The sequence below is a fragment of the Cyprinus carpio genome, chromosome A13 (genome assembly GCF_018340385.1).
Source record: "Cyprinus carpio isolate SPL01 chromosome A13, ASM1834038v1, whole genome shotgun sequence".
Lineage (NCBI taxonomy): Eukaryota > Metazoa > Chordata > Actinopteri > Cypriniformes > Cyprinidae > Cyprinus > Cyprinus carpio.
The window spans coordinates 19,793,858-19,820,348 of NC_056584.1; the positions used below are offsets into that span (position 1 = coordinate 19,793,858).

General features: G+C 36.0%; 1 protein-coding gene across 2 annotated transcripts in view; it reads left to right on the forward strand.

The window, feature by feature from the left end:
* The window catches only part of LOC109101205 (ADP-ribose glycohydrolase MACROD1-like), a 510,464-nt gene extending 486,025 nt beyond the window's left edge, over positions 1-24,439 (forward strand). Inside the window, exons 16-20 of one of the 2 annotated variants that reach the window (XM_042769231.1) lie at positions 2,145-2,220; positions 9,130-9,198; positions 19,131-19,187; positions 19,936-20,010; positions 22,976-24,439. In XM_042769231.1, the coding sequence (XP_042625165.1) occupies positions 2,145-2,220; positions 9,130-9,198; positions 19,131-19,187; positions 19,936-20,010; positions 22,976-23,007 (309 nt within the window). In that variant the 3' untranslated portion in view covers positions 23,008-24,439. The remainder of the gene's footprint in view (positions 1-2,144; positions 2,221-9,129; positions 9,199-19,130; positions 19,188-19,935; positions 20,011-22,975) is intronic. The other variant, XM_042769233.1, reaches the window with a different exon arrangement.
* The last annotated feature ends 2,052 nt before the right edge of the window (positions 24,440-26,491 follow it).

A 26,491-nucleotide genomic window follows, 5' to 3' on the forward strand; every position in this document is an offset into this window, starting at 1 on the left:
TATTCACTTACCCCCATGTCGTTCCAAACCCGTAAAAGCTTTGTTCCTCTTCGGAACACAATTTAAGATATTTTGGATGAAAACAGAATGCCCCATAGACTGCCAAATAAATAACACTGTCAAGGTCCAGGAAAGTATGAGCACCATATCAGTGTAGCGCCATTTTGGCAATTCTGAGCTGTACACAGGCGGCGTTTTTTTATGTGTATTTTACGTGTACGCTGTACCTCCGCTCTGTCGTACTGCTCAGAATTGCCAAAATGGTGTTACGCTGATTTGGAGAGACACAGAGGAGAGGAATTATTGAATAAAGTCATTTTTTTTTTCTATGTGTACAAAAAGTACTCTCATCGCCTCATTACGTTACGGTTGAATCACTGATGACAGATGGACTATCCTGATGATGCTTTCCATTCTTTCCTGGACCTTGACAGTGTTATTTATTTGGCAGTCTATGGGGCAGTCTCAAGCCTCCCGGTTTTCATCCAAAATATCTTAAATTGTGTTCCGAAGACGAACGAAGCCTCTACTGGTTTGGAACGACATGGGGGTAAGTGAATAATGACTTAATTTTCATTTTGCGGTGGAGTAACCCTTTAAAGGTAATGTGTATATTTTATTAATAGCAGGAGATTTGTAGCTCCTTTTCCTCCAAAAAGTGTAAACACAGACTTTATTAATCATCTAAATATCTATATATAATAATTAGCATGACTGGTATAATCTGATAATACTGGCTCCAACATTGTATCCAACATACTTCTACCACATTGCAGTTTTTATATTATGGATCTGGTTATTCCTCTCTCTGATAAGGCCAGTAATGTCAGTGAATATCTAATGGACTAAGTGAGATTTGTTCACTTTATGAGGAATTATGTTTATGAGAATGGCCTAAAATGCATTTTCACAGAATATTACATCTTGTGGCATCTGCAAACAAATGATTAACCTTTTCTCAAAATTAATTTCCTTAGCCCTTTTTTTTTTCATGTTCTTTAACCAGCTGGTTTTTAGTGGATGAAAGTTTTCCAAACCAAAAAAAGTGTTGTTTTATCATTTAAAATCTAAATGTTTAGTGAAAATGTATGTTTGTGAAGTCGTTCCACTAATGAAATTCAGTTTGATGTGAGATATTGTTATCTAATGTTATTGCATTCATAATGGCATTCAGCAGCCCTCTAAAGTCATTATAGGTTTCCTAAAGGAATTGACAGCTTGGAAGCCTCTATTCCTGTTATCAAGATGTGACAGACAGTTTTTCCCTCTCAAAAAAGGCTTTAGTTTTTTGAATGTGTATTGACTGATTGTTTTCTATGTATATGCGTGCAGAAATTTAAATTTTCTGAAAAGCCTCTGTGCAGAAATTGGAAGCATCTCCAGAGTCCGTCGTGATGGCTGGTTAGCAGCTTGGATGCCAAGGAATTTCCTAAGCTCTCAATTTGTCATGAAAATCCTCTTAGTAATGCCGTTACAGGTTTTAAAATCTGCCCTTGTGTGTGTTTAACCGTTTTTTGAAACTCGGCAAACATACAAATCGCTGACGTCTTAATACGAGCCTGCTATCTGTGACCGCACAGCCTTGTTAAATGCAGACAACTTAAAAACTGAAAACAAAAACATAGCGTAGTGTTTTCTCACATGCATATGCTGTCAAAAAGCTGCCAGCCGTTTGAGGCAGTATGAGATGGCAGAAAAAACAGCTGTCGTGTTTTTAATCTTCTAAGTTTCATACAGGAGATCCAGTAGTCTAATGCACTTCTGCATTTGGCAGATAGTAAATATGCCCTGTGTATGTGTGTGTGTGTGTGTGTGGCACCTTAGGCAACAGATGAGCATCATCAAGGCCTGCTCTCTCCTTTTGCCATTTCCTTGATCGATTACTCAGCCTCAAATGAGGCTGTCCTCCCCTCACTCTTGAGGGCATGGCTTCAAATTTGTCTCAGAGCCCCATTATTAAAAATATAACTGTAATCTCACCAGCTGCCGGATCTGAATGAGAAAATAAAGGGACAGTAATTCTGAACTGGATGAATTATGAATGGAGCTTTTTGAGAAGTGAGCAAATCGGAAAGGACAATGTTACTGAATTAACATTGTTTTGTTTTTTTATCCGTTAATATGTTAATCTGTCTCAGTCTGTCGGGGAAGAGAAAGGGGGTAGCCCAGAAAAGAAGATGCAGACAGGCCAGCCTGATGAAGCGGGAAAACAGATGGAAGGTAAAACTGAGTATGATCACCTAATTAAAGAAAGAGAAAGATGTACATGGCACATTCCATGTATACTTTGGATAGGATAGGAAAAGGATAGTCCGCCCAATAATGAAAATTGTGTCATAATTTATCCTCGTGTCGTTCTTCTGTGTGAAGATATTGTTTCAGTCCCCATTTTATAGAGAAAAGAAAAAAAATAATAAATATGAGCCGAAACAGTGTGGTACCAACATTCTTCAAAATATCTTCTCTCAAATAGAGTTTTGGAATAATGTGAGAGTGATAAAATCATTACAATTTTCATTTTTGGGTTGGCTATGACTTTAATGCTTTAGAAGATAAATCACATGTATTTGTTGTAAGAACTATTAAATTTTATTATATGTTACTATGTTTAATTTATTTTATTTTATATTTTCCTTGTATTTGGCTTGCAATCATTATTGCTATGTTACTGTTTAATTTATTTTAATTTTTTGCACCTACTGTATTTTTGCCACGTTTTTTATTATATTTATTTATTTATTAAATATATATATATATATATAATTAGTGTATATTGTTATTACAAAACATTTAATATATATATATATATTTAGTGTATATTGTTATTACAAAATATTTATATTTTAAAAACATAGCTTCTTTTTCTTTTCTTTTTTTTTTTTACTTTTTATTCATCAAAGTATCCTAAAAAAGTATCACATGTTCTGAAAAAATATTAAGCAGCAGAACTGTTTCCAACTTTGATAATGAATCATCATATTAGAATGATTTCTAAAGGATCGTGTGATAATGATCCTAAAAATTCAGCTTTGCATCACAGAAATAAATGATAATTTAAAGTATAATTAATTGTAAAAACAATTATTTTAAATTGTAATAATATATCACAATATTAAAAAAAAATTCTGTATTTTTGATCAAATAAATGCAGGCTTGATGAGCAGCAAACTCTTCTTTCTAAAACATTAAAAATAGTAATGTTTCCAAACTGTTGACCCACACACACACACACACACTATATATATATATATATATATATATATATATATATATATATATATAAAATCCTATTAAACATATATATTAATAACTTATTATTAATATATATATATAAAATTGAAAAATAAAATATAAAAACTTATTATTAATAATAATATGTTTAATTTAGGATTTTTATTTATGATTTATTTATTTATTTATTTATTTTGAATCTGGTTTTAAATGGTACAATTTTTGGTATAAGGTTGGCAAAAAATCTCACATAAAATGAGTGGAAGATAAAACATGTTTTCTAAAGGTTAAGCATTTCTTTCACTGGCAATGAGAAAAAGAAAAAAAATACATCCCTACTTTATACCCTATTTATGGTAAATGAAAGTGCCACATTTAGTCTTAATATAAAGCAAGGTTACACATAAACAGACACACATACAATAGTATAGATACACAGAGGCGTGTCTGGAATGTGTTCACACATTCATTCAATGATGCCCACTATTTGCGTACACACACACACAAAAAGTGTTATGCACACAGATAATGGATAACAATCCCCATTTAGACACAAGCGACAGACTAATACACACACACACAAATGTTGCAGTACCAGATGTTAAACACAGAGAAGGTGAGATGGATACAACATATTTAAGAGGATAAAGCCAAGCTCAGCACCTCACCATACGGTGCTTTTAGCAAAAACACACTCACATTCACACACAAACAGCCTTCCATAACACCTCAGCCGAGTGTTTCTGAACGCTGTTGGCATATGGTCATTAGGGCACTGCTGCCAGTTGTAAGCAGGTGTGTCGGCTTGTGTAACTTATAAAGTCTTATAATGATTGTGCATGTGTTAGCATGGGATTGGCTTTTGAATAAAAGCATCTACTAAATGACTGACTACCATGGAAGCGAATAACACAAATAAGGGGCCCTCAGCTCAAGAGACTAGTTTCAAAAGTCTGCATCGATATTAAAAACATAAAATTGTTTGCTCTGTAAAGTGCCTAGACTTGTTTACTTTTTTGAAATTGTGTTCGAAGTGAATCTCACATTTGACTTGCTCACATGCTTTTCCCCTCTGCACGGTTGACTCGATAAGTTTGTGAAAGATTCATAAATTAAACAAAGTTCTCTTAGCCTGAAGGTACCTATGAATAAGTCTGGCTTTGCTAATGGAGGGCGTTTTTTTTGTCTGTGGTGTATTGCGGCTCCTGCGGTGGGAGTCGATATCGCCTCTTCGCCTGCATGCAGGTGAGATTTACTGCGATGGCTGCTGAGCTTCAGTGGCTCTGAATCCAATCAGAGTTTCTCTCCTCATCTCTCACTGTCTGACTGATGAAGGTGGGGGGGGGGGTTCACTCTGTCGCACCAACTGAGGTTCAGCCTGTTTCTGCATGTCGTTTTTTGATTACATATTACAAACTGCAAGACTTATTTTGCCCGATTAAATCTGATGTTACAGTGGTAAAGTGAATCAACTACAGACTATTTCAAATGATGGCTGGAGAACAGGTGGATCTTTAGACTGGTGTAAGATATCTTAGGAAAAGTTAAGGGTCCCTTGTGCTGTGTCTGCTGCGTCAATCAGTTTAGGAGAATGAAAGTTGGTGTGTGTAAAGAAAGCTGTAAGCCCAGAAATATGCTCTGCAAGTACACAAACGAGATGTATCAGTTGATAGTTTTGATATGTTGCATTTTAAACAAAAATGTTATTCAAATTTTGATATACAGCTAATATTGGTCATTTATATAATGCCTTGTTTGTAGAGCTGCACAATTTGACCCAAATTTTGTGATTATATATCAATATGGCTATAAATTTTAATAATAATAATTACATAAGAATAAAAAAATAACAAATTGTAAAATTACAATAGTAATATTTATGGATTAATTTCTTCATTTTGAAACATTAAATCATTAAATGGAGGGCATGAGCCCCTGCCCCTTTAATAGGCAATGCTAATTTTTTCCCCTCCCCGCTCGGAGGTCTGAGCATGCCACTGTTATCATGTATCCCTATAATATAATTATGCACAATAAGTCTCTCATGTGTAATATACTGTTATATATGTTGCTTTTGTTTCAGTGTTTTCTGTTTGTAACTGGAGATCCTCCTTATTTTGGGGAGTCCATTGATTGTTGGCTGTTATATACAAATAATTTTTCATATCTCAGTCTTATTTCAGTTCTCAATATTTCATAATGAGAAAGTTATTTTGATTTTTTTTTTTTATAAATGCTTGGCAAATGCACTGAACGTATTTATATACTTGATAGAGTTACCTTTATATGTCTGCTACAGTACATTAATGGATGTGTTATTATTTATGGAGCTAATTATAAACATTTGACAGTTTAAAGTAGTTTCATGTTTTCGCAGGTTACTTTTCTGTTGTGCTAGAGTAACATGAAATTGAGCTTGTGTAGCTAGAAACATTTGCCTGCGCATACTTGTATTGGGTAAAGTTAGCTCAGGTCTTAGAATTATTAAAGCCAAGGTTGTGTGAGGAAAAACTTGAGAGAATACAAAACTGAAAGAAAGAGAGGCAGAACACACTTTTCATTCCCATTGTCTTTTGTTCTCAAGCACAGTGGGCAATCAGTGTTTCTCAGCAAGAGGAAGACAGCTCAGAGTTATTTCATTTTGGACTTTTATGTTTTCTTTTACTCACTCCAACCCTTAGTTTTCTGACTGATGTCATGGTGAGGCTAAAATGGAGTAGTTTTCCAGCTTAACTCTTGGACATCAGTCAATATTCATCATTTTCTGTCTTACATCCACTGTAGTGAGATCCCAGGCAGCCATTCTCATAGCCATTCTTTTGTCTATCCGATAAAAATTTATATTCACTCAGGAAATCATCAGAAGTAATCATTGTTTATTTAAGGGCTATGCTCACTTATTTATTTGTTTACTTCTTGAAGTTATACCCTCAGGATTCTCCATGTAAAGTTGCCCGGGTTTGGATCTCCTGGGTTTTTGTTCCTTGTGTATTAACTATTGATTGCGGCCAAGTTTTCGAGACTGTGATAGTGACGCCATCCCAGTCGCTCGCTGCCTCCTGGAGAATATGGCACTGAGGCAGAAACCCAACAGTATCCGCTGTGGCCATCTGTTGCTTGAGTTGAAGCCCTGCGCATTTCTAGTTTCTCAGTTCTAGCTTCACCGAACAACAAAGGATTTTTTTTTTTTTTGTTTGTTTGTTTGTTTATCATTCACATTATTTGATTTGTTGGCCTATTCTAATTTTTTTTCTTATTCTCAGTTATATTCATTTTTCAGCAGTGTGACACAGCTGGTTTTATAAAAGTGTAGCTTTTCCAGTAATGACCTGTATTTTCCACTGAGGGGCAGTGTAGTGCACCTAAGCATTGCTTTTTTTATTACATTCTTTTGCAGGTCTGATTCATTCTAGCAAATCTGTCAGTTTGCATATTACGCCCAAAACATACCCATTACTCATTAAGAGAATATGGACAACCCTCTTAGACCAGGCCCGGCGCCAACCATTTTTCCCGTTAAACTAGCAAAAATGGATTCGGTAACGCCCTAGACGTGCACTTTAGACTATGCACTTAGATCACTAAAATATGGCCCCTAGTTTCAAAGTCCCAACACTACTTCCCAATTGTCATCTTTCTGTTGCGTGAAATGGAAAACATTGACCACTCAAGGCATCTGTTTTAGTAGAATCACTTGAGCGAGGTCACACTTCCTCTCTCTGTTGTGACTTCCCTCTGGATGGACCCCTGTTGGATACTTCCTCTGGTCCACCATCCATAGAGTCTTTACATGGTGGAGAGACAGGTAGAGGCAACGGCCTTTTTAATTGGCTGTTTAAATGTGACTTTCTCTGTTCTGTTTGTGTGCCAGGGTAGATTGTGGATATGAAGGCTAAGCTCAGGGAGCTTCTGTCAGCCTGTGGCTAGGGCTTATCACAGCACAATTAGCTATTGCCCTGAGCTCACATATTTCAGCTGGCCTTGAAAGAGCCAGGCATTAGCCAAATTTTCTGCATAATTGCAAATATTCTTCCACTGTGTCTACATCCTGCCCCAAAACTGTCCTCACACTTTGCTTTGGAGCAGGACAGATTAAATAACACAAAGACAAGAACAACATGCATGATACTTTAGCAGCCATGTGTTTTTTACATCATCTCCCTGGAGCTGTGGTGGTTCTCATATAAAAGAAGCATGTTCGATTTCAGTCCCTCAAAACAAATCTATTTCCAAAGTCCAGTTTTTTAAGTTTTTGTTTAAGTCATAGTTTTTGATGAAAATAACTTTTAAATTTAGCCAGTGTTTCATTGCCATGATCATTAATTGGATTCAGTTTTAATTCAGACTAATAATTTATTATTAGCAGTATTATTACCGTTGTGGACAAAAGTCTTGGGACACCTGACATTACACCAACAGGGACTTTAATGACATGGCATTCTAAATACAAGACATTAATTTGGAGCTGGCCCCCCTTTGCAGCTATAACAGCTTCCACTCTTCTGGGAAGGATTTCCACAATATTTTATAATGTTTCTGTGGGAATTTTTGCCCATTCATCCAGTAGAGCATTTGTGAGTTCAGTCACTGATGTTGAATGAGAAGGGCTGGCTCACAATCTCCGTTCCAGGTCATCCCAAAGGTGTTCAGTGGGGTTGAGGTCAGGGCTCTGTGCAGGCCTGTCAAGTTCTTCCACACCCAAACTCATCCAACCGTGACTTTATGGATCTTGCTTTGTGCACTGGGGCACAGTCATGCTGGAATAGAAAAAGACCCCCCCAAACTGTTCCTACAAAGTTTGAAGCATGGCATTGTCCAGAATGTCTTGGTAATAGGCATTAAGCATGAAGCAGTAAGCTTTCCCTTCACTGGAAGTAAGGGGCCTAGCCCAATCCCTTGAAAAACAGCCCCATACAATTATCCCTAGACTATTACCAGTATGTAAAAAATGTATAGCCTGAATGCACTGTAAGTCGCTTTGGATAAAAGCGTCTACTAAATGAATAAATGTAAATGTAATGTACATCTTCATTTAACAAAAAAAAATCTGCTCTTTTGATATATTTATAATGAACACACTATTGTTCATGCTAATCTTTTGTTAGAGGACAGGTTTGATGGAAACCAAGCCATATAACAGCTTTCGTGTAGAGGCGCCACCATTGTATAAATTCACACATAATATGACCATCACAAAACCTCTTCAGCCACCGCAACCATCTACTGATGGACCCTGGACTTCAAACACACCTGATACGACTGTCATTTGTGCCCCGACAGAGCACCCAGAATGCATTGTATGTGCTCTCCATTATGTAGTCACCTATGGCCCACAACCCTGTTAGCATCAAAGCAGGGAGAATGCAGGAGAAGAGGAGTCCTGCTCAAATAAGCCGGAAGGAGCACGACTCTCACACTGTGGCTTTGAAGATCTTCTTTTGATCAGTGAGCTCATCCCTCCCACAGCCCTCCAGACAGCGGGTGGTGGGGGGGGTGTTCTGGGGAGTGTGCGAGGAATATGGAGGCAAGATAAATCATAACGAAAGTGAAGAGTGCTGAGGCACAGGATGCTGAGTTTATATTTGATAATGGCAGTTTTGTTTTGCTCATGCCTATTCATTTTGTCCTTCGCACACATCTCTCTCCTTGCAAAGGCGCACAGAATCCATTAAAAAGTCACATAGAATTAAAGTGCTTTAATGCATATTAAACAAAAGAAAACAGTGAGAGAAGAAAAAAACATGGACAGTTTGGCAGGAACAGCAAATTATGTGACATCACTTTGAAAACTAATGTTGGGTATACTGTTGCTTCTTTGGAAGCTGTTTAACCTCTTTTCTGTTTTAATGGCCATCATATTCAGAATATTCTCTCTGTTTCTTCTCTCTGTATCAATAGACTCAAAAAAGAGTGACGACACCGGGGCGGACACCAGTCAGGATCCTGAGGTTGCTATGGAGGTTCAGGGTATGTGCTAAATTGGTTTTCCAAAGTTTTTTGTGTAATGTACTTCAATCTCTCATCAGTAAGTCTCAGCACATTATTTTTACATTAATAAGAAGAACAGTGCTAGGTGCATGCTAGCAGCAAAATCATATTTTTACATAAGACTAAGTATACAATGTACACTACCTTTTAAAATTTTAAAAGTATGATTTTTTTAAAGAAATTAATGCTTTTATTCATCAAGGATGTATTAAATTGATCAAAAGTGACATTAAAGACTTACGTTGTTACAGTAAATTCTATTTTAAATAATTGCTGTTCTATTGAACTTCCTATTCATCAAAGATTCTTGAAAAAAAACCTGCACAAGAGTTTCCATATGTATATATATATATATATATATATATATATATATATATATATATATATATATATATATATATATATATTTAGCAGCACAACTGTTATCAACATTGATAGTAGTAAAATATGTTTCTTAAGCACCAAGTATGCATATTAGAATGATTTCTGAAAGACTGGAGTAATTTTACAAACCCCACACTTTTGAATGGTAATGTATGGAGAAAATATGGATTGCATTGGTGTTTGTGACCACAAGACTCTGTTTTAAAGCATGTTTCTTTTGAGAGATTAAACATTTCTTTATATTGTTAGAGTGTTTGAATGTGAAGAACTTTGCTTTCTATATTCTCAGATCTCTTTCCATCAAGGTCTAAAGGTACACATGAACAACAAGGTTTTGCATCCTATTTTCTGCTGCTGGAACTTGGCAAATATAATCTCATGCCATAGCACTCATGGTGGGTCAGGTTCAAAAGCAGACCCCACATTATGCTAAGTCGCTCATTAGGTTTTTCACAGCAGGCACTGCTACCTTTGACAGCTGCGTTTTGAGGCTCTTAGGGTCATGGCAAAGGGGACGCCCTCTTTTCTTCCTTCCTTCATATTTAATGTTGTAATTTGAAGCAGAGAAGAGAAAGTTTTCTCTAACTACTTAAACACTTTATTTTTTTTTTATTTAGAACAACAAAATAAAAAATCTGTTATCGTTTGTTTACTTTCTAAAGCTAAAGCTAAAGCTTATTTTATGAAAAATAAAAAGTCAAATTTCTGAGTGAATCATTCTTTCGAGTCGATTCAATGAATCGTATTTTCCAGTTTAAAAAACAAGTCTGAATGATTAATTTATGAATCAGACTAATCCATTTCTCATTGACTTAAAGATACAGCTTGTTTGTCTGTGAATAACAAATTACATAATGGTTTGTTTTATCCAACAAAAGTATTAAATAGCTTCAGAAGACTTGAAATACAGTATGTATGGACAACTTTTATGAAACATAAGTGGTGCTTTTACAACCTTTTTGAAGCTTTTGAAATCTCTAGTACCCATTTATTTGAATGGAAAATAGCAACTAGTGCATTACACAGAATTTCTGTTGAAGTTTGGAACAACATGAGAGTGAGTAAATGACAGAATTTTTCTTTTTGGGAAAACTTTCTATAAAAATATAAAAAAACACACCACACACATATTACACAATAAGATTATAACATATATACTACACAAAAAAAAAAAACACAAAAAAGGCTACTGTTCCCTCCCTTCGCTGCTAATTTGCTTTACTGATCTCCCACAAACCTCCCTGCTTAATTCTCCACAGCGCTTTCAATGTGACCCTTAAACCAGGTGACCCCATGTTCTCTTTTCACAGTTTTTACTTTTCAGAGTTTTTACTAGGACTGCCAAAGTTCTATAATATACTTTTTTTTCCAAGCATGGCCTTCTTGGCCCATGAGAACTGGAAACCTTTCAGACCTAGAGAGGACCTCTTCCTTGTACAATGACAGCTTGTCAAAGCACATCTTGTAACTTTAGGCAAATGCGGCTTGTAATACAATGCCACTTGGCTCTGTGGAAACCCTTCCTCGTATGTCTCACTCTTCTCTTTGAGAAGGCGGAATACAGATGAGAGGAGCCACTTGGCTTTTCACAGAGGAACGTGCACGAGAAGGATCTGTGGTATTTACACTGAAGCCCTCCCCACCGGGTTTGTTTCAACTCAATACCTTTTAATTGGCTCTAATTGTTTGAAGCTCCACCATCACACAGCGACGCAGTGAAGAAAAAGGCCCTGCACACAATCAAGTGCCGCCCAGAATGATTTTCTCTTTCTCTCCCTCTCCTCAGTGTTGTTCCAGAGAAAATATGTCTGCCTTTGCCCCGCAACCTTTGAATATTTACATATGAAAATGAAGTTTGCTCTCCACATTTAGCGCTTCATTAGCTCTCATGGTCTAGCTCTTTGAAAAGGTTGCCCGCCGTTGTTGTGCATGAATAGGCCTGGAATTACATTGATGTATGTTTTAATGATGAGCTGAACTCTACTGTTACCTGGCACAAAACGCTACAAAAGCTGCACTTTGGTCTAAAATGTGACAATTCACTTGCAAAATACAGTTCTTTACATGTTAGATGATGAAAGCACAGCTTGAAGACCACCCTGAGCTTCTTTACCTACAGTGAGATATCAGGTGCTGTTTGCACTGCTAATTTTTTCCAGATGAGAAGAGTTTGATTCATTATGTCATCTCCGTAAACCAAGCATACCATCTACATACTCCTCCAAGTGAAGGACAGAAAGATAATGTCTTCGACTGTGATATTGAGTGGTTTTTACTCTTGTGAATGTGGGGACGGCTGTAAGCTTGCTCTCTTGTTCTCCTTTCAGTCGAGTTATTTTCTATTAACCTCCTGAGCGGCATGTGAAAACCATCTGGCGAGGTGCCTTTGTGAGTCGCTGGTTCGATTACACTGGGCCTGTGCCCCAGTTAGGCCGGGGTTACTGGTTTGTTTGTTTATGTTCAGCTTTGAGCTGCCGACACACTGTGAGAGTCAAACAGCCTTGAGAACCTAAACGATCCAGGTGCAGGGAAAAAGGTTATAAATGAAATCACCAAAGAAGCCTTGACTGTGAAAATTCTCTCTCAAACTCTGTTGAAGCGGCTCGGATGATTGGCCCTCCTAAAATAATCTAATATAATGTCCAGCTGCAGTTGACAGAAATTCCCTGGACATTAATGTGCTTGTTGACATTTGCAAATACAACTTATGGTAACACTTTATAATAATGTTCTGTTATAAGTCATTTATAAATTATTAGTTAATGATGAACAAATCATTTACAAAACATGATTATATGTTCATAAATGATTAATGAGTGGTATACTAACAATTTGCAAATGTGTTGTAAGTTATCTAAAAAAAATTTAATCATGAAATAAATCAAACTGATCATTAGTAGATGGTTTATAAGTTATTAGTTGATACATAATTTATCACTTATAAATCATTGAAGTATTTCTGTCAAAATTGTTATGTATAATTATCTCAATAAACAATTGTTAATCATGAACAAATGATGAATAAACCATTAGTAAATGATCAGTATATGATTTATTGGCAAATTTGTTAGCTTGTCTGTGTTCATAAGCACAAACATGCAGGTATGCTAAAGCACTATTTTTAAGAAGAGTAATTCATTGTGTTTTGAAGTTAATAAACATTTATAAATGCCTTAGTCAGATGATTCCAGTGGGTTGTGTTAAATCCTTTCACTCATCAGCACAGACTTGTGTTCTGTGTGGAGTGTGTGGATCTAGTGATGAAGTGACCCTCTCAACTGCTTTTACCTTCCACTGAAGCTCACATCAGGTGCACAAAGACTCCATGTGTGTCAGAGAAGACAGCTGTCTATACCCCCCCACCAGTCAGTACTTAGTACTCACTACACAGTGTTCAACACCTGTTATAGATGATGTGTAAACGCATGAATAAATCATTTACAAAGCTTTCTGCATCCCCTAATCTAAAGTGTAAACTATTCATCACTTGTAAATGTGTTACATATCACTTGCAGGCCTTTCTTAGCTGTTACAAATTATTTGTATATGTATACAAGTCATTTATAACACTTTCTGCATCCCCTAATCTAAAGTATAAACTATTCATCACTTGTAAATGTGTTGCATATCATTTGTAGATCTTCCTGTTAACATGATCCATCTCATTCCATCACTTTACCCAAGCTTGAACTTATTATTATTTTTTTTAAAAAATAAATTAACACTCTGCCACCATTTAATCAGCACTTAATTGTTTTATTTTTTATTTTGTTTCCCATGGAACAGCTGCTCACCATAACATGAAAACGGCGCCATAAACGTAGTCCATTATTTTGTGCATTTTATTCCAAGTCTTCAGAAAGTCGTACGATACCACCGTGGGAGAAAAAGATTTGTTTTCCGTAATATAATCATTATACATTAATAACAGTAGATAGCTGCCGTCTCATCCGTTAAAACTTTCAAAATTGGCGCTTCAACACAACGACACTGGTTTGCGGCAGTGACGTCAAACCTCCCTCCTTATTGGCTGTCACTTGTGATTTGCGACCAACATAGATTGTTTGCGACATGCCAAATTGTGTTCGTGAGATGCTGCGCGACGCTTTGAAGGAGAGAAATGCAGATCAGGAGAATGTTTGCAACGATTAAACATTTTAATTTCATACTGTAACTCACACAAAATTGTTTTGCTGTCAGAACACTGGTAATGTAGCACACACGCGTCGTTTTATCTGTTCTTTATACTGCTTTTTGTAATGTTTTTAAATAAATTATTATGACTAACGTACATTTATCTGCCTGTTACACTTTGTATATTGTCAAAATGGTTATGGTTTAGGATTATAGGGTGGAGTATGGAGCTTAAAATGATCTTTTTTATACAATAGTATATTAACTAAGATAATAGTCACTGTCAATATATCTATATTGCGTTTTTATTTTTGGGAAGTGGCTAAAACGTAGTGTATAAGGAGTGAGTTAGAGGCTCAAAGACATCTATATAATAGTAAAATATATTTGGATTAAAAAAATATAATTTAAATATCATATAAGGGATTTGTATAGATTTGTATATCCTGTAACTGAAAGGTATACCACAACCTTTGCATATGGCAAATAAATGGTAAATTTACAAACTGCAGTTTGTACATAATTTATAAAGGCCTGCAAATGATATGTAACACATTTACAAGTGATGAATAGTTTACACTTTAGATCAGGGGATGCAGAAAGTGTTATAAATGACTTGTATACATATACAAATAATTTGTAACAGCTAAGAAAGGCCTGCAAGTGATATGTAACACATTTACAAGTCATCAATAGTTTACACTTTACATTAGGGGATGCAGAAAGCTTTGTAAATGATTTATTCATGCATTTACACATCATCTATAACAGGTGTTGAACACTGTGTAGTGTGTACTAAGTACTGACTGGTGAGGGTATAGACAGCTGTCTTCTCTGACACACATGGAGTCTGTGCACCTGATGTGAGCTTCAGTGGAAGGGGTACACTTCATCACTAGATCCACACACTCCACACAGAACACAAGTCTGTGCTGATGAGTGAAAGGATTTAACACAACCCACTGGAATCACCTGACTAAGACATTTATAAATGTTTATTAACTTCAAAACAAATGAATTACTCTTCTTAAAAATAGTGCTTTAGCATACCTGCATGTTTGTGCTTATGAACACAGACCAGCTAACAAATTTTGCCAATAAAATCATATACTGATCATTTACTAATGGTTTATTCATCATTTGTTCATGAATTAACAATTTTTTATTGAGATAAATATACAAAACAATTTTGACAGAAATACTTCAATGATTTATAAGTGATAAATAATGTATCAACTAATAAATTATAAACCATCTACTAATGATCAGTTTGATTTATTTCATGATTATTTTTTTTTAGATAACTTACAACACATTTGCAAATCGTTAGTATACCACTCAATCATTTATGAACATATAATCATGTTTTGTAAATGATTTGTTCATCATTAACTAATAACTTATAAGTGACTTATAACTGAATTAATAAAACATTACTAAAATGTTAACTTATTACTTATTAATCATTTATGAATGTATAGTCATGTTTTGTAAATGATTAGTTCATCATTAACTAATAATTTATAAATGACTTATAACAGAACATTATTATAAAGTGTTACCCAACTGATAAAGTATATATAGAATTATATCCACTACTGTTCAAAAGATTGGGGTCAGTAACATTTTTAATATTTTTGACTTTTATGCTCACCAAGGCTGCATTTGTTTGATCAAAAACTCAGTAAAACACTAATGTTGTGAATTTTTTTTATGATTTGTGTTGTGTTTTCTATTTTAATATATTTTAGAATGTAATTTATTGCAAATCTACAGCCATTACTTCAGTGTTGCATGATCCTTCATAAATATGCTGATTTGGGGATCAAGAAACATGTCTTATTATAATCAATGTTGAAAACAGTGCAGCTTATGTATGTATGTATTTTTGCAAACTTTCCCTTTTATCCCAGTTATATGAGTTTTTTTTTTTTTTTTTTTTTATATCTATATCCTGTTTTCCACCTAAAATACAATTCAAATTTAGGATTTTTAAAGAGATTCTTAGTTCAGTTCTGAATAGCCCTGATAGTTACCATGGTCATTTTTTTAAACACATTGTCCAAACCTTTTAACCAGCACCACCATTTGAGTCTCTAGTAACCAGACATATCATATGCTGAGGATTACTTCATGATGACTAAATGTCTGCTTTGGCTTTTGTCTGTAACGTCATTGTTGAATTTGGAGTGGACGAGGAATGATGTTGATGCTTGCCTGACACAACCGGTCATTATTTGGGTGGTATAGACAATTTATGCTGCCTAACAATAGACCCACAAACCCCTCACAATTTCTAGAGCGGATGGTTTGTGGAGGATCTAATTTTCTGCTTGTCTGAATATGAATATGACTTACATCTGCCTCCAACCCCCCACCACACTTCCCTCCCTTTCTCTATCTTCCTCGCTCACTTGATTCATCTTCCCTGCTTTGTGAGCTGCCCAGCACTGACTGTAAAGATACCACCCCCAGGACGAGACCCTCAAACTTTCATTATGCCTAAGTGCAGTTAATTTCAAGGGAAGCATATGAAGCAAAGAAAATACGACAATTTATCGAAGCTAGAACACTCAGACTATCTGGAGCTTGCTCAGCCGCTGCGATGAAGAGAATTGAGTGTCCAATAGACTGCTTTCAGGAAAATCTAGATAAATAACCAAAACACATAGCTTGAGGCCACTTGTATAGACTTAGTCTGATTTTTAACGCCAAATATAGCACTATTTGTGAGGATTTTAAATCCAAATGGCATGATACTATAGCCTTAACATCAGATTACATCAGAAGCCTCAAATCACTCTATTGGCTGCTGGGTAAGAAAATAAAATTCAATTGTTTTCTCTCACATTTTTTTGAGAAATAGACTCAAGCACCCAGCTATCCTCCATGTCACATTTTTACACTTTTGCCTGCTTGACAGCCTCTGGCTACTTTATTTGTTTCACGGCAAGTCAGACTCTCTTCCCGAAAGACCGAACTCATACTGTTGTCGGCTGTAAAGCTAAATTAGAGAGCTGGCAAATTTCTGCAGCATCTCCTGACGTACAGGGCAGCAGCTGGAAGCAAGCATTGATTGAAGCAAACAGCATCTCGTTTTTTTCAAAGGCTAGTTTGTTGTGTTTTGATCAACGCTGCTTATTAGGAGCCCAAAGTGGCAGGGCTCCCTCTCAGCCCTGACGTTATTACATGGAAGGAGAGACAGACGGAGAATCAGGAGGAAGCCAAGTCTCAATTGAGCTTGCAGGTTCACTCGAGCGACAGCCTTAACTTTCTCATTTTGGTGCCTGTCCATGGACTTTAAACGCGGCCCAAAATAACTAAGAGCATTACATGTGTGTTAAAGTCAGAGACATTTCCTTCATCAGAATTATTTGTCTTGTGTTTCAAATATTTAAACATTGAAATAAGATATTATACAGTATGTAGTAACAGTATTTTATATATATGTATATATATATATATATGTGTGTGTGTGTGTGTGTGTGTGTGTGTGTGTGTTATACACTAACCCTGGTTGCTTGTTGCCAAATACTTCACTTTATTTATTTATTTATTTATTTAATCATAAACATCACTCAGTATTTTTCTATTCATGTTTTGTCATGGGGTAAAAAAAAACGTAATAGTTAATTGTTTTGAGAATTTTTAGATATTTTTACTTTAAAACAAGACCAAAATACTACAAAAATTATAATAATAATAATGTTTTTTTTTTGTTGTTGTTGTTTTTATGATGTACAGACCTTTGTACATGTGTGCGATTCTTTGTTTACGTCAGCTTCCAGAAGTGGGCGGTAATAGAAACAGTGTTGTTGAATCGTATCGCACTCGGTTTCAATTTCTCCCTCTACAGTGCCGCCAGAAAAGAATGAAATGAAATCATGGTGGTTGCTCGTGCTCTCCCCCACCTTTCCTCATCCAGGCACTCTGCTGCTGCTCTATTTCTCCAATAAAAAGAGCTTTTTTTCACGTTCAAAACACAAATCCATCACTTGCAGCTTTGCGCCGTTAAATCAGTAGAATTTGAGGGCTGGCCACCAGGGAGAGTGAAGTGTCTGGGTAGCTCTCGTTCTGAAAGGTTGCATTAAAGTCATCGTCTGTAGTTGTTGAAATGTTGCTACCGTAACCCGAAAAATATTCTCTCCGGCTGAAAGCAAAGCTTCAGAGCTTGTGATGAAATACACATGAAAGCATGTAACATCACAGTGAAAACAGACGCCATGTTGTTACACTGCCAGTGATGGGTATTGTACGTTTAAGATGTTCCAGATGATGTTTGTAAGATTCTCATAAAGGTAAATATTGTTATTCTGCAGACAAACGCAATGGTTTGAGTGCGAAGACAATCTGCAGCACTGAGTTGGGTGCGCTTGCATCATCCATGGATGTGCCGCAGGAAGGAGATTATTTCATGCTGTGGTTTGCTTTGCTATTTAGGCAGAGAGCTAGAAGAGAGAAAGTTATAGAGGAGTTTGAAAATGAGGCTCACACTGATATAGACTCAAGGCAGTTTCTAATTAATTTTCTATGCTTCCCCTTTCGTCTGCATTTGTTTTGTTCCTCTTGAAGGCGAGGGGCTTTTGGACCATATTTTTCATATTTAAAAAAATATGCATTGGTCTTATACCAAAGAACCAATTAGCTGTGGAGTAATCTCCTATTGAAGTTGATGTCTAAATACACTACACTTGGGGTGATGCAGTTATTAAAGATACAGGGATTGTGCCTAGAATGTGAGTAGCTACTAAGTCACTTTAATATATTCAGTGGAATCACCAAGTTAAGGATGCTTATTTCTGCCACGGAATTAAGAAAAGGGGGTAATTAAAAATGTAATTGTAACTTTTTATCTCACAATTTACCCTCTTTTTTTACTTGCAGTTCTGTGGGGGAAAAAATATACAATCAGAATTGCAAGAAAGAAATTTGCAGTTCCAAAAAGGAAAGTCTGAATTGTGAGATATAAACTCATAAATGCAAGAAATATGTATCAGAATTACCTTTTTAAGGTTTTTTTTTTTTTTTTTCATGGTGGTTCCAATAAACTGAATTGTAAAATGTAAACTCAAAATTCTGAGAAAAAAATAAAAATCTGAATTTTATGATGTAAACTCAAAAATATAAAATTGTAATTCTGAGACAAAAAATATTTTTCAATTGTGAGAGAGAAAAAAAGTCTCAATTGCCTTCATACCTATGCAAATTCATAATTTGAAATATGAATTTTAAATGGATATTTTGTGTCCAGTATGCAGTTGCTGTTCTTCCTGAAGATCATAATGAGGAATCCAGCATATGGAGCCAATATAATTGTAAAAAAAAAAAAAAAAAAAAAAAATCAAAAGAAATTAAGAGCACATAGAACATAACACTTCTGCCTTTTTATTTAGATGCTGATCAAAGTGTAACCACAGCCAAGGAGAGCAACCCCACCAGCAGCACTAAAGGTAAAAACATAGACGTGTGGATTAAAACTATTTTTGGCCTTTGGATCAATTAATGTTTTAAATTCAAATTCATGGCTTATTTTATACAAAAGAAAGCAGAGTGTGTGTCTGCGTTTCCAAATGTAAATGAGCTTTTAGCCATTTTATTTATTTGAAAGTTGAGAGAGGACAAAATACAGCAACAGGATCAGATTGAAACTCATGTCACGCAGTATTTTTGTGAGCGTGTGCAATAACCACTAGGTCACGACTCCAATTCAAATGCATTTTAATATTTATATAGAAGAAATAAGAGTGTGTGTGGATGCATTTTTAAATTTGAATTTTCAGGTTATGGACCTTTTTGCCACTTTTTTTTATATATGACAGTTGAGAGACAAAAGAAATGACAGGGAAAACAAGAGGGAACAGGATCGTAAATGTTGCATTTGCTCAAGTAAATGCAAATGCATGCTTTATTATTTATACAGAAGAAAAAAGAGTGTGTTTGGATGTATTTTCAGATGCATGCACAGGTGTATCTCATCATCCTGAGCTCTGCAATCTCATGTTCTTCTCTTGAAGCCTCTGTTCCCTCAGGCATAGCCTTTAGCATCCCCTGCATTTATTTCAGCTAGGAGAAGCCAGTAGCCAATGAGATGTCACCCAGTGGCATCTAACTTTTAATTCCTCTGCTCAGCTGTGATCTTGAGTCATTCATTCCCTTCACTCTGCTTTCTTCCCTTGTTTTCTCTGTCTCTCTACGTAGATGATGTGAAAGCCCAGGATAAGAGCTCACAAGAGCCCGACGCAACTCCACCAGACACCAGACCAAATTCTGAAGGTAAAGGCAGGAAATCAATAAGAGCTGTGAATAAAACAGAGAAACACACTTAAGCAGTTCTCATCTTCAATACAAATGCCCGTCTCTCTCATCGTCCTTCTCATTCAAGCTCCCAACTTTTTCTGTTTCATAAACTTTACCCGCAGTTCCTTCACTTCCTTTCTCTCTCATTCACTTTCTCTCTGCTGATCTGGAAGTGCGGAGTGACCCTGATTTTTCAGAATAAACGTGTTGGCATGCCTCCTTAAATTGAATTTGATGAATTACCTGCATGCCCACCTCATGGACATTAATAAATCAAACACAAAACATGTGTGATCGGAGCACAGAGATGACGCAGTGCGAGAAAGCTGATAAATCATGTGTGATAAGAGTTTTGCTGTGCTGTCATTTCGGGTACCCTGGGGTCAGCTTCCCTCTTAGGGCCGCACATACACTCTCCCAGCATGCCATTTATATTCATTCTCTTCGTGTTTGACAGGAAATAATTTAGTACAGTACAGTGTTGGGTAAGTTACTTCCAAAAAAGTAATTAACGTACTATTTACTAATTACTCATCATATACATTCAAAGTATAACTACTTATATCTTAGTTACTGTAAAGGACTTTACTAACGTTGTAGGATGTCCCTTTGTGTGGTCAATATACATTTTCCCTGAAATTACTTTTCTAATTATTTCTCCTCCCCCTCCCCCTCCCTCTATTCAAATCGCTAATTGGTCTAACATCTTAAAAAATCCCTGATACATCTTAACTCGCACTTAAAGTCAATTTCTTCTTCAATTTGAGTCAAACGTAGACCAGTTAGCCTTTTCGCCTTCAAAACACCTGTGTCATACTTTAACCATTTTTTATATAGGGTGCGGCATTAACCCTCATTGGTTAAAATAGAAAACTTCTGAATAAGACCATACTGAAACAAAACTAGCTTAAGAAAAAGTAAACAAATACCCATTTGAGTTTGGGCAAGATGTTACTTAGGAAAATCCAATACATACATATAATGAGCTCAATACAGGATAAGACGTACTCGTAACAGTGAACACTGGCCGTGCAGAGGGTTAGAAGAATTGCCATTCATTTTATTCTTTTAGACTGGTAAATTAGTTTCAAAAAAACAACTGCTTGATTTTAGAACTTCTTTAAAGATTTACTGCATGTAACGCAAACGCAAACTTATAGTAACTGTTAACTAAAACTTAAAAATGACCCAGTAATCCCTTACTTTTACTTTTTCAGTGGGATAAGTAATTTAATTACGTACACCAATAATAGACAGTATCTATGTGTGTATCTGTACAAACACAGGTATACAGGTAGATGTGAATTTATATAAAATCACTAAAAGCCACAGCACTAATTCATTTCTAACTTCAATACAAATGTGCCACCCCGATCTCACTCCTCACGTTTGTCCTTTCTCTGTCAAATCCCCCAACTTTTTCTGGGGTTTCCTAAAATTTTACCCGTCGAGTAATCAACTGTCCTGTTATCTCTTCCTCAGTCTTTCACTTTCTCGTGTTATCCTCGTTTCTCTCTGCCTCTCTCTGAAGTACAGGAGTGAATTTCAAGAATAACTGTTGTGTGCTGATGTATGGCAAGATAAATTGAATTCAGGATGAATTCACGGCAGTAAATGCCCACTCCATATGGACATATAATAAAATCACACAGCAAACTGTGTGATGGAGCACCGAGATGACGCAGGGCGAGAAAGCTGATACAATAATGTGTGATACGTGCGTGCCCATGCATTTTTATTCGGGAACGCTTTAAAGAGCCTTGCCCCTCTTCAGGGCACATTCAATGGCCATTTATATTCATTTAACTCTTTCTTCGTGTTGGACAGGAAATAATTTAGTAGCAGTTACCTCAAATACGTTACTTTCCAAAAAGTAGTTAATTAATTACTAGTTACCAATTAGCAATATTGTAATTAAATTACTCCTTTACTCTGCTGAAACGTATCGTAGTTAGCGATGCAATAAGGAACTTAATTATTCAAATCGCTAATTAGGGCTAATACAGCTAAAATCCCTAAAAGCCTTAATAGAAAGCAGAAGAGTCTTTATTCTTTTCTTTTTTCAAAACGTTAGAACAGTTAGCCTTTTAGCTTTAAAACAACTGTGTACATACTACTTAAAACATTTTTATATAAAAAAAAAAAAAAAAAAATTAACCCTCTTTGGTTAAGCAAATAGAACATACTCTGAATAATAACATATCTGAATAACAAAAAAGCTTAAGAAAAAGTTAAACAATTATAATGAGCTCAGATTCAGGAAAAGCCCAACTAGTAAAATCCATCCATACATATAATGAGCTCAGATACAGGAAAGACTGTACGTAAAGTGAACACTGGCGTGCAGAGGGTTAAAGACGCTGCATTCAATTTTATCTTTAGACGGTAAATTTAGATTTCAAATTCAATATTGATTTTAGAACTGTTTAAATGATTTACTGCATGTAACGCAAATACTTTATAAGTAACTGTAATTATAATTATTACTTTAGCTTGACACTTTACTTTTTCAATTGAAAAAGAAAAATAAAAACACACACAAACAATAGTACACAATATAAATAGTACATATCTAAAAAAACAAACATAAAACAAAAAAAATATATACAGACACAATTTTTTGATTAAATGATAAATTATAATTAAAAAACAAAATACAATATATATCATATTAAAGTCAACACAAAATTTCCAATTTAATTTTTCCTGATTAATTGTTTGATTATTTGATGAATTTATAAATAGTCAACTAATTAGTCTATTAATTTTAGTTGCAGCTCCATTTCTAATTCAATAAAAAACTGAACCTAGATAGCTGGAAATGAGGGGTTTGACAAGGAAAAAGTAAATAGGCGTAAAGTTGGTTTCATGTTGACACTAATCTGTCATGTACACTTGTACATGTATACTTCATTCTGCTTACGTGTTTGTTTTCTCCAAGATGGCCAAGGTGATAAGAATGCACGGGAATGAGACGACAATCAGCCTCATAGGAACGAGTGCCGGCAAACTGTGTGAAGGCAAACATCACACCAATTTTGTCCCACGCCAGGGAGTCGCCCACAAACACTGGGAAAAGTGTTGACCCCCCACTTCATTCACCATCTTTCCTTCTATTCAACCTGTATTTTCCTTTCCACTTCCTCATATTGATAATAAATCAGATATATAGCTATATAAAAAGGATCAAATGAGAGTTTGAACATATCAGAGAGAGTGCAGGGATTGTGGAGCTGGAGGAGGGCTGCTATACCTCACTGACATGCTGCTTGATCAATATATACATTTTTGTTGTTGTTGTTGTTGTTGTTGTTGTATGGATTTGAACTGGTTTAAATTAGGTAGATTGGTCAAAACACATCCTAAAATCATCCTGCCACTTTTAGTTACTCACTGATTTGTAATACTTCTGACAAAGTACAAAGCCAAGGCTGAATTTTCTATCCCGCAGAGCACTCATTATGCAAGATTCAGACCAAATATGATTGAATTCCACAGCCCTGTCCACCGAATAAGATTTCTTTTAACACTAAGATGGCTGTAAATGTCCATTTGTGTGTGAATGAGTGTTCGTATATACCGATGATGTCACTTTAAAGAAGTTTTCGCTTTGTGTGTTAGCTTAAGAACCAAGTCAGGTCAAACGAGGAGAACATCGCTTGATTCTAATTTCCTATCGAGTGGTGACATTCCTCCTTACTGCACGCTATATAACGGAGGCGTTTGTGCTCTCCTCTGCTTTAAAAGACACGTCACGCTTGCAGAGCCCCCCTTTAATCTCTCGAATGAGCATTGATCATGTTTCATCTTCAAAGCTGCTCTGACTACTGCGAATGCCTGTTCAAAAAAAAAAAAAATGTTGTGTCAGACTGACATGGCCGTTTTTGACGAGTGCGCTAACAAATTAATTCCCTCAAGTGTATCTAGATGCATGCCGGCATTGTTTCAAATGTTTTATTTACAGTCTCTCTGTCAGTCTCCCTCCCTTTCACGTGCATAAACAGATCTCAGTTGCAAGCTCTCAATGTTTTTACCAGATTGTCTCTGCATCTTCAAAAATCTGCCTTATTTCATGAAATAAGTAGTACAAAATCACAAACTAGTGATGGCAAAAATAAAAGACAAATAGTAAGTGTGTGGCTTTGAATGAATTAAATACTACTTAAGATGTTGAGTGATGCATTTCTTTCTTTAAACACACAAAAAAAGTTTTTATGTCCTTTTGTTTTTTTTCTTTCTTTTTTTTTTTTTTTTTGGTTGATAATGATTAAAAATGTATTAAAAGGTTGATTTACTTCTTTAAGTGGTGCCATACTGTATATCAGATGAACTTCTGCCTTCATCCTTTGATGTTTGCTTTGCTATAAAACAACTATGAATAAAGTTATAAAGTTGTTTCCCTGGGCATGATCTCTGTGTGATTTATGGTTGCACTGTGTCCAGCAGGTAATGTCTGCAGATAATCCATGAATATCTTTGTATTCGCTGAATTATTATCAGCAAATCTGCACATGCTTGTAAGCTATTCTAATGTTAGAGATTGTTCTATTATTTAATTTGCCTGCAGCATTCACTTTATAACTTCTCTTAAGCACTTTATGGATAAAAAATCATTTTAATGATTGTAAACTTTAGATATCATAGAATTGAATTTGTTTTCAATTACAAAAACTGCATAGAGACTGAAATCTTGGGTGAATTCCGTTTGAAAGAGGGCATAACTATGCCGTACTCGCTCTGAAGGGCGTAGTGCAGGCCACTTAACGGACACCTCTCAATGTCTTTAATTCAGTGTCATCTCTGCATTCAGTAGCAAATGTTAATATATGTAACATTATAGTCCAGGAGAAACTGAGGTTTAATTAATTTGCTTTAGGTTTAAAAATTAATGGCAAGGATGCGTCAGCTGGGATCACATGATCATTCACTGCAAAATTACTTCCTTAAAATTACTGTTGCATGTACTGAAGAACTGAAATCCCAGGTAAAAATAATTTAATTACTGGGACATTCAGGGTCATGATCATAGATGGCTAAATTATTTCCCCGAATTGATAATTTCACACCTTTAACTGATGTCCTTGTGCAAGGGCCCTAGTTATAGGAAATATTCAAATCAAAACCATTTTGTTATTGTGCTACAACCCTAACCCCTAACCCAAAATGCCTGACCACACTTTTTCATGTGCTTCTAATCTCCCGACTGTGATTTGCACAGATAATATGTCACTGAACTCTTCCAGAGTCTCCTGTAAGAAGTATTGTGATCTCCAGAGAGGAGAGGAACATGTCCTGACCTCTCTTTAGGAGGTGCAGAGTGCTGTCGTGTCTTATGAGGGCCACAGAGTTCATCTTCAAAGAGATCCGACAAACTGTGGAGGAGTACAGCAGGGGTGGATATTACTAGACAACCTGCCAACAAGAAAAACATCTTTGTTTCTAAATGGAATCGTGAGACGTTTATAAGTAATAATGATCTATGCATTCTAAATGAACCCCTCTATCTCATTTCTAACTGGTTAAACTGATGTGTCACTAACTAACTGTCATGTGTTATGGCAGTCCCTGCTCTCCTCTACAGTGAGGACAACAGTCTGTGTTTGCTTTACCTTATCAATATCTCTCAGCAGACGCAGACTGACCTCAATCACCAGCAGCCGGAGAGACACGTGGAGCCCATTGCACAAGGTTCTCTCCATGGTTTGCGGTAATTACTTTACTGATAAGTTGTCCCCAGTGCCGTTACTATGAATTATTACACACACACAATAGATGATTTGTGTCACTTTGCTTTTCTCCTTAGCCAGAGGACACTGAATTCACAGGGATGTACAGTACAGTAGATGGATCCACAAAGCCAGTGGACTTTTTATAGTCGCTTGCAAGAGAGAGACTGATGCAGCTGGAAGGGTGCAAATTCAGAGATCCACAAGAGGCCTACTGTATACCCAAGCTACAGCATAAATATGCCGAATCCAGTGCTGTAGATGTTGTTGAATATGCAATTACAAATTCATAGATAAAATGGGCCAGAGCTGTGGCTTCCCAGCACGATTCATTATTTTGCACCCTGGTTCCTGCTGCTATCCCTAACGCATCATATATTTCCATGACAAATTTCTCCATCAAGGTAGAATGAATAAAAGAATCCTGGTACCCCAGCAGGACATTTGCACCAGCCCCTTCTGCCCCACACCTCAGCCGTGCTGCATGCGATGAGAAACAGAGCGGGCCATCCTGATATGTTTCAACAATGCAGTGAGAAAAAGAAAAACGGGAAGAAAGCAAAGGACTTAACAATTTTTTTAATGACACCTGCTTTTAATATGACCTGGGAGCCCCTGATTCCATACTGCATTTTGGATGTTTTATTGGTTTTGACAGTGGGTTGTTTTAGGGAGGTGTTAGAATACAGAACAATATGTTATTCTGTGCAGTCCTGCTATAGCTGTGCTAA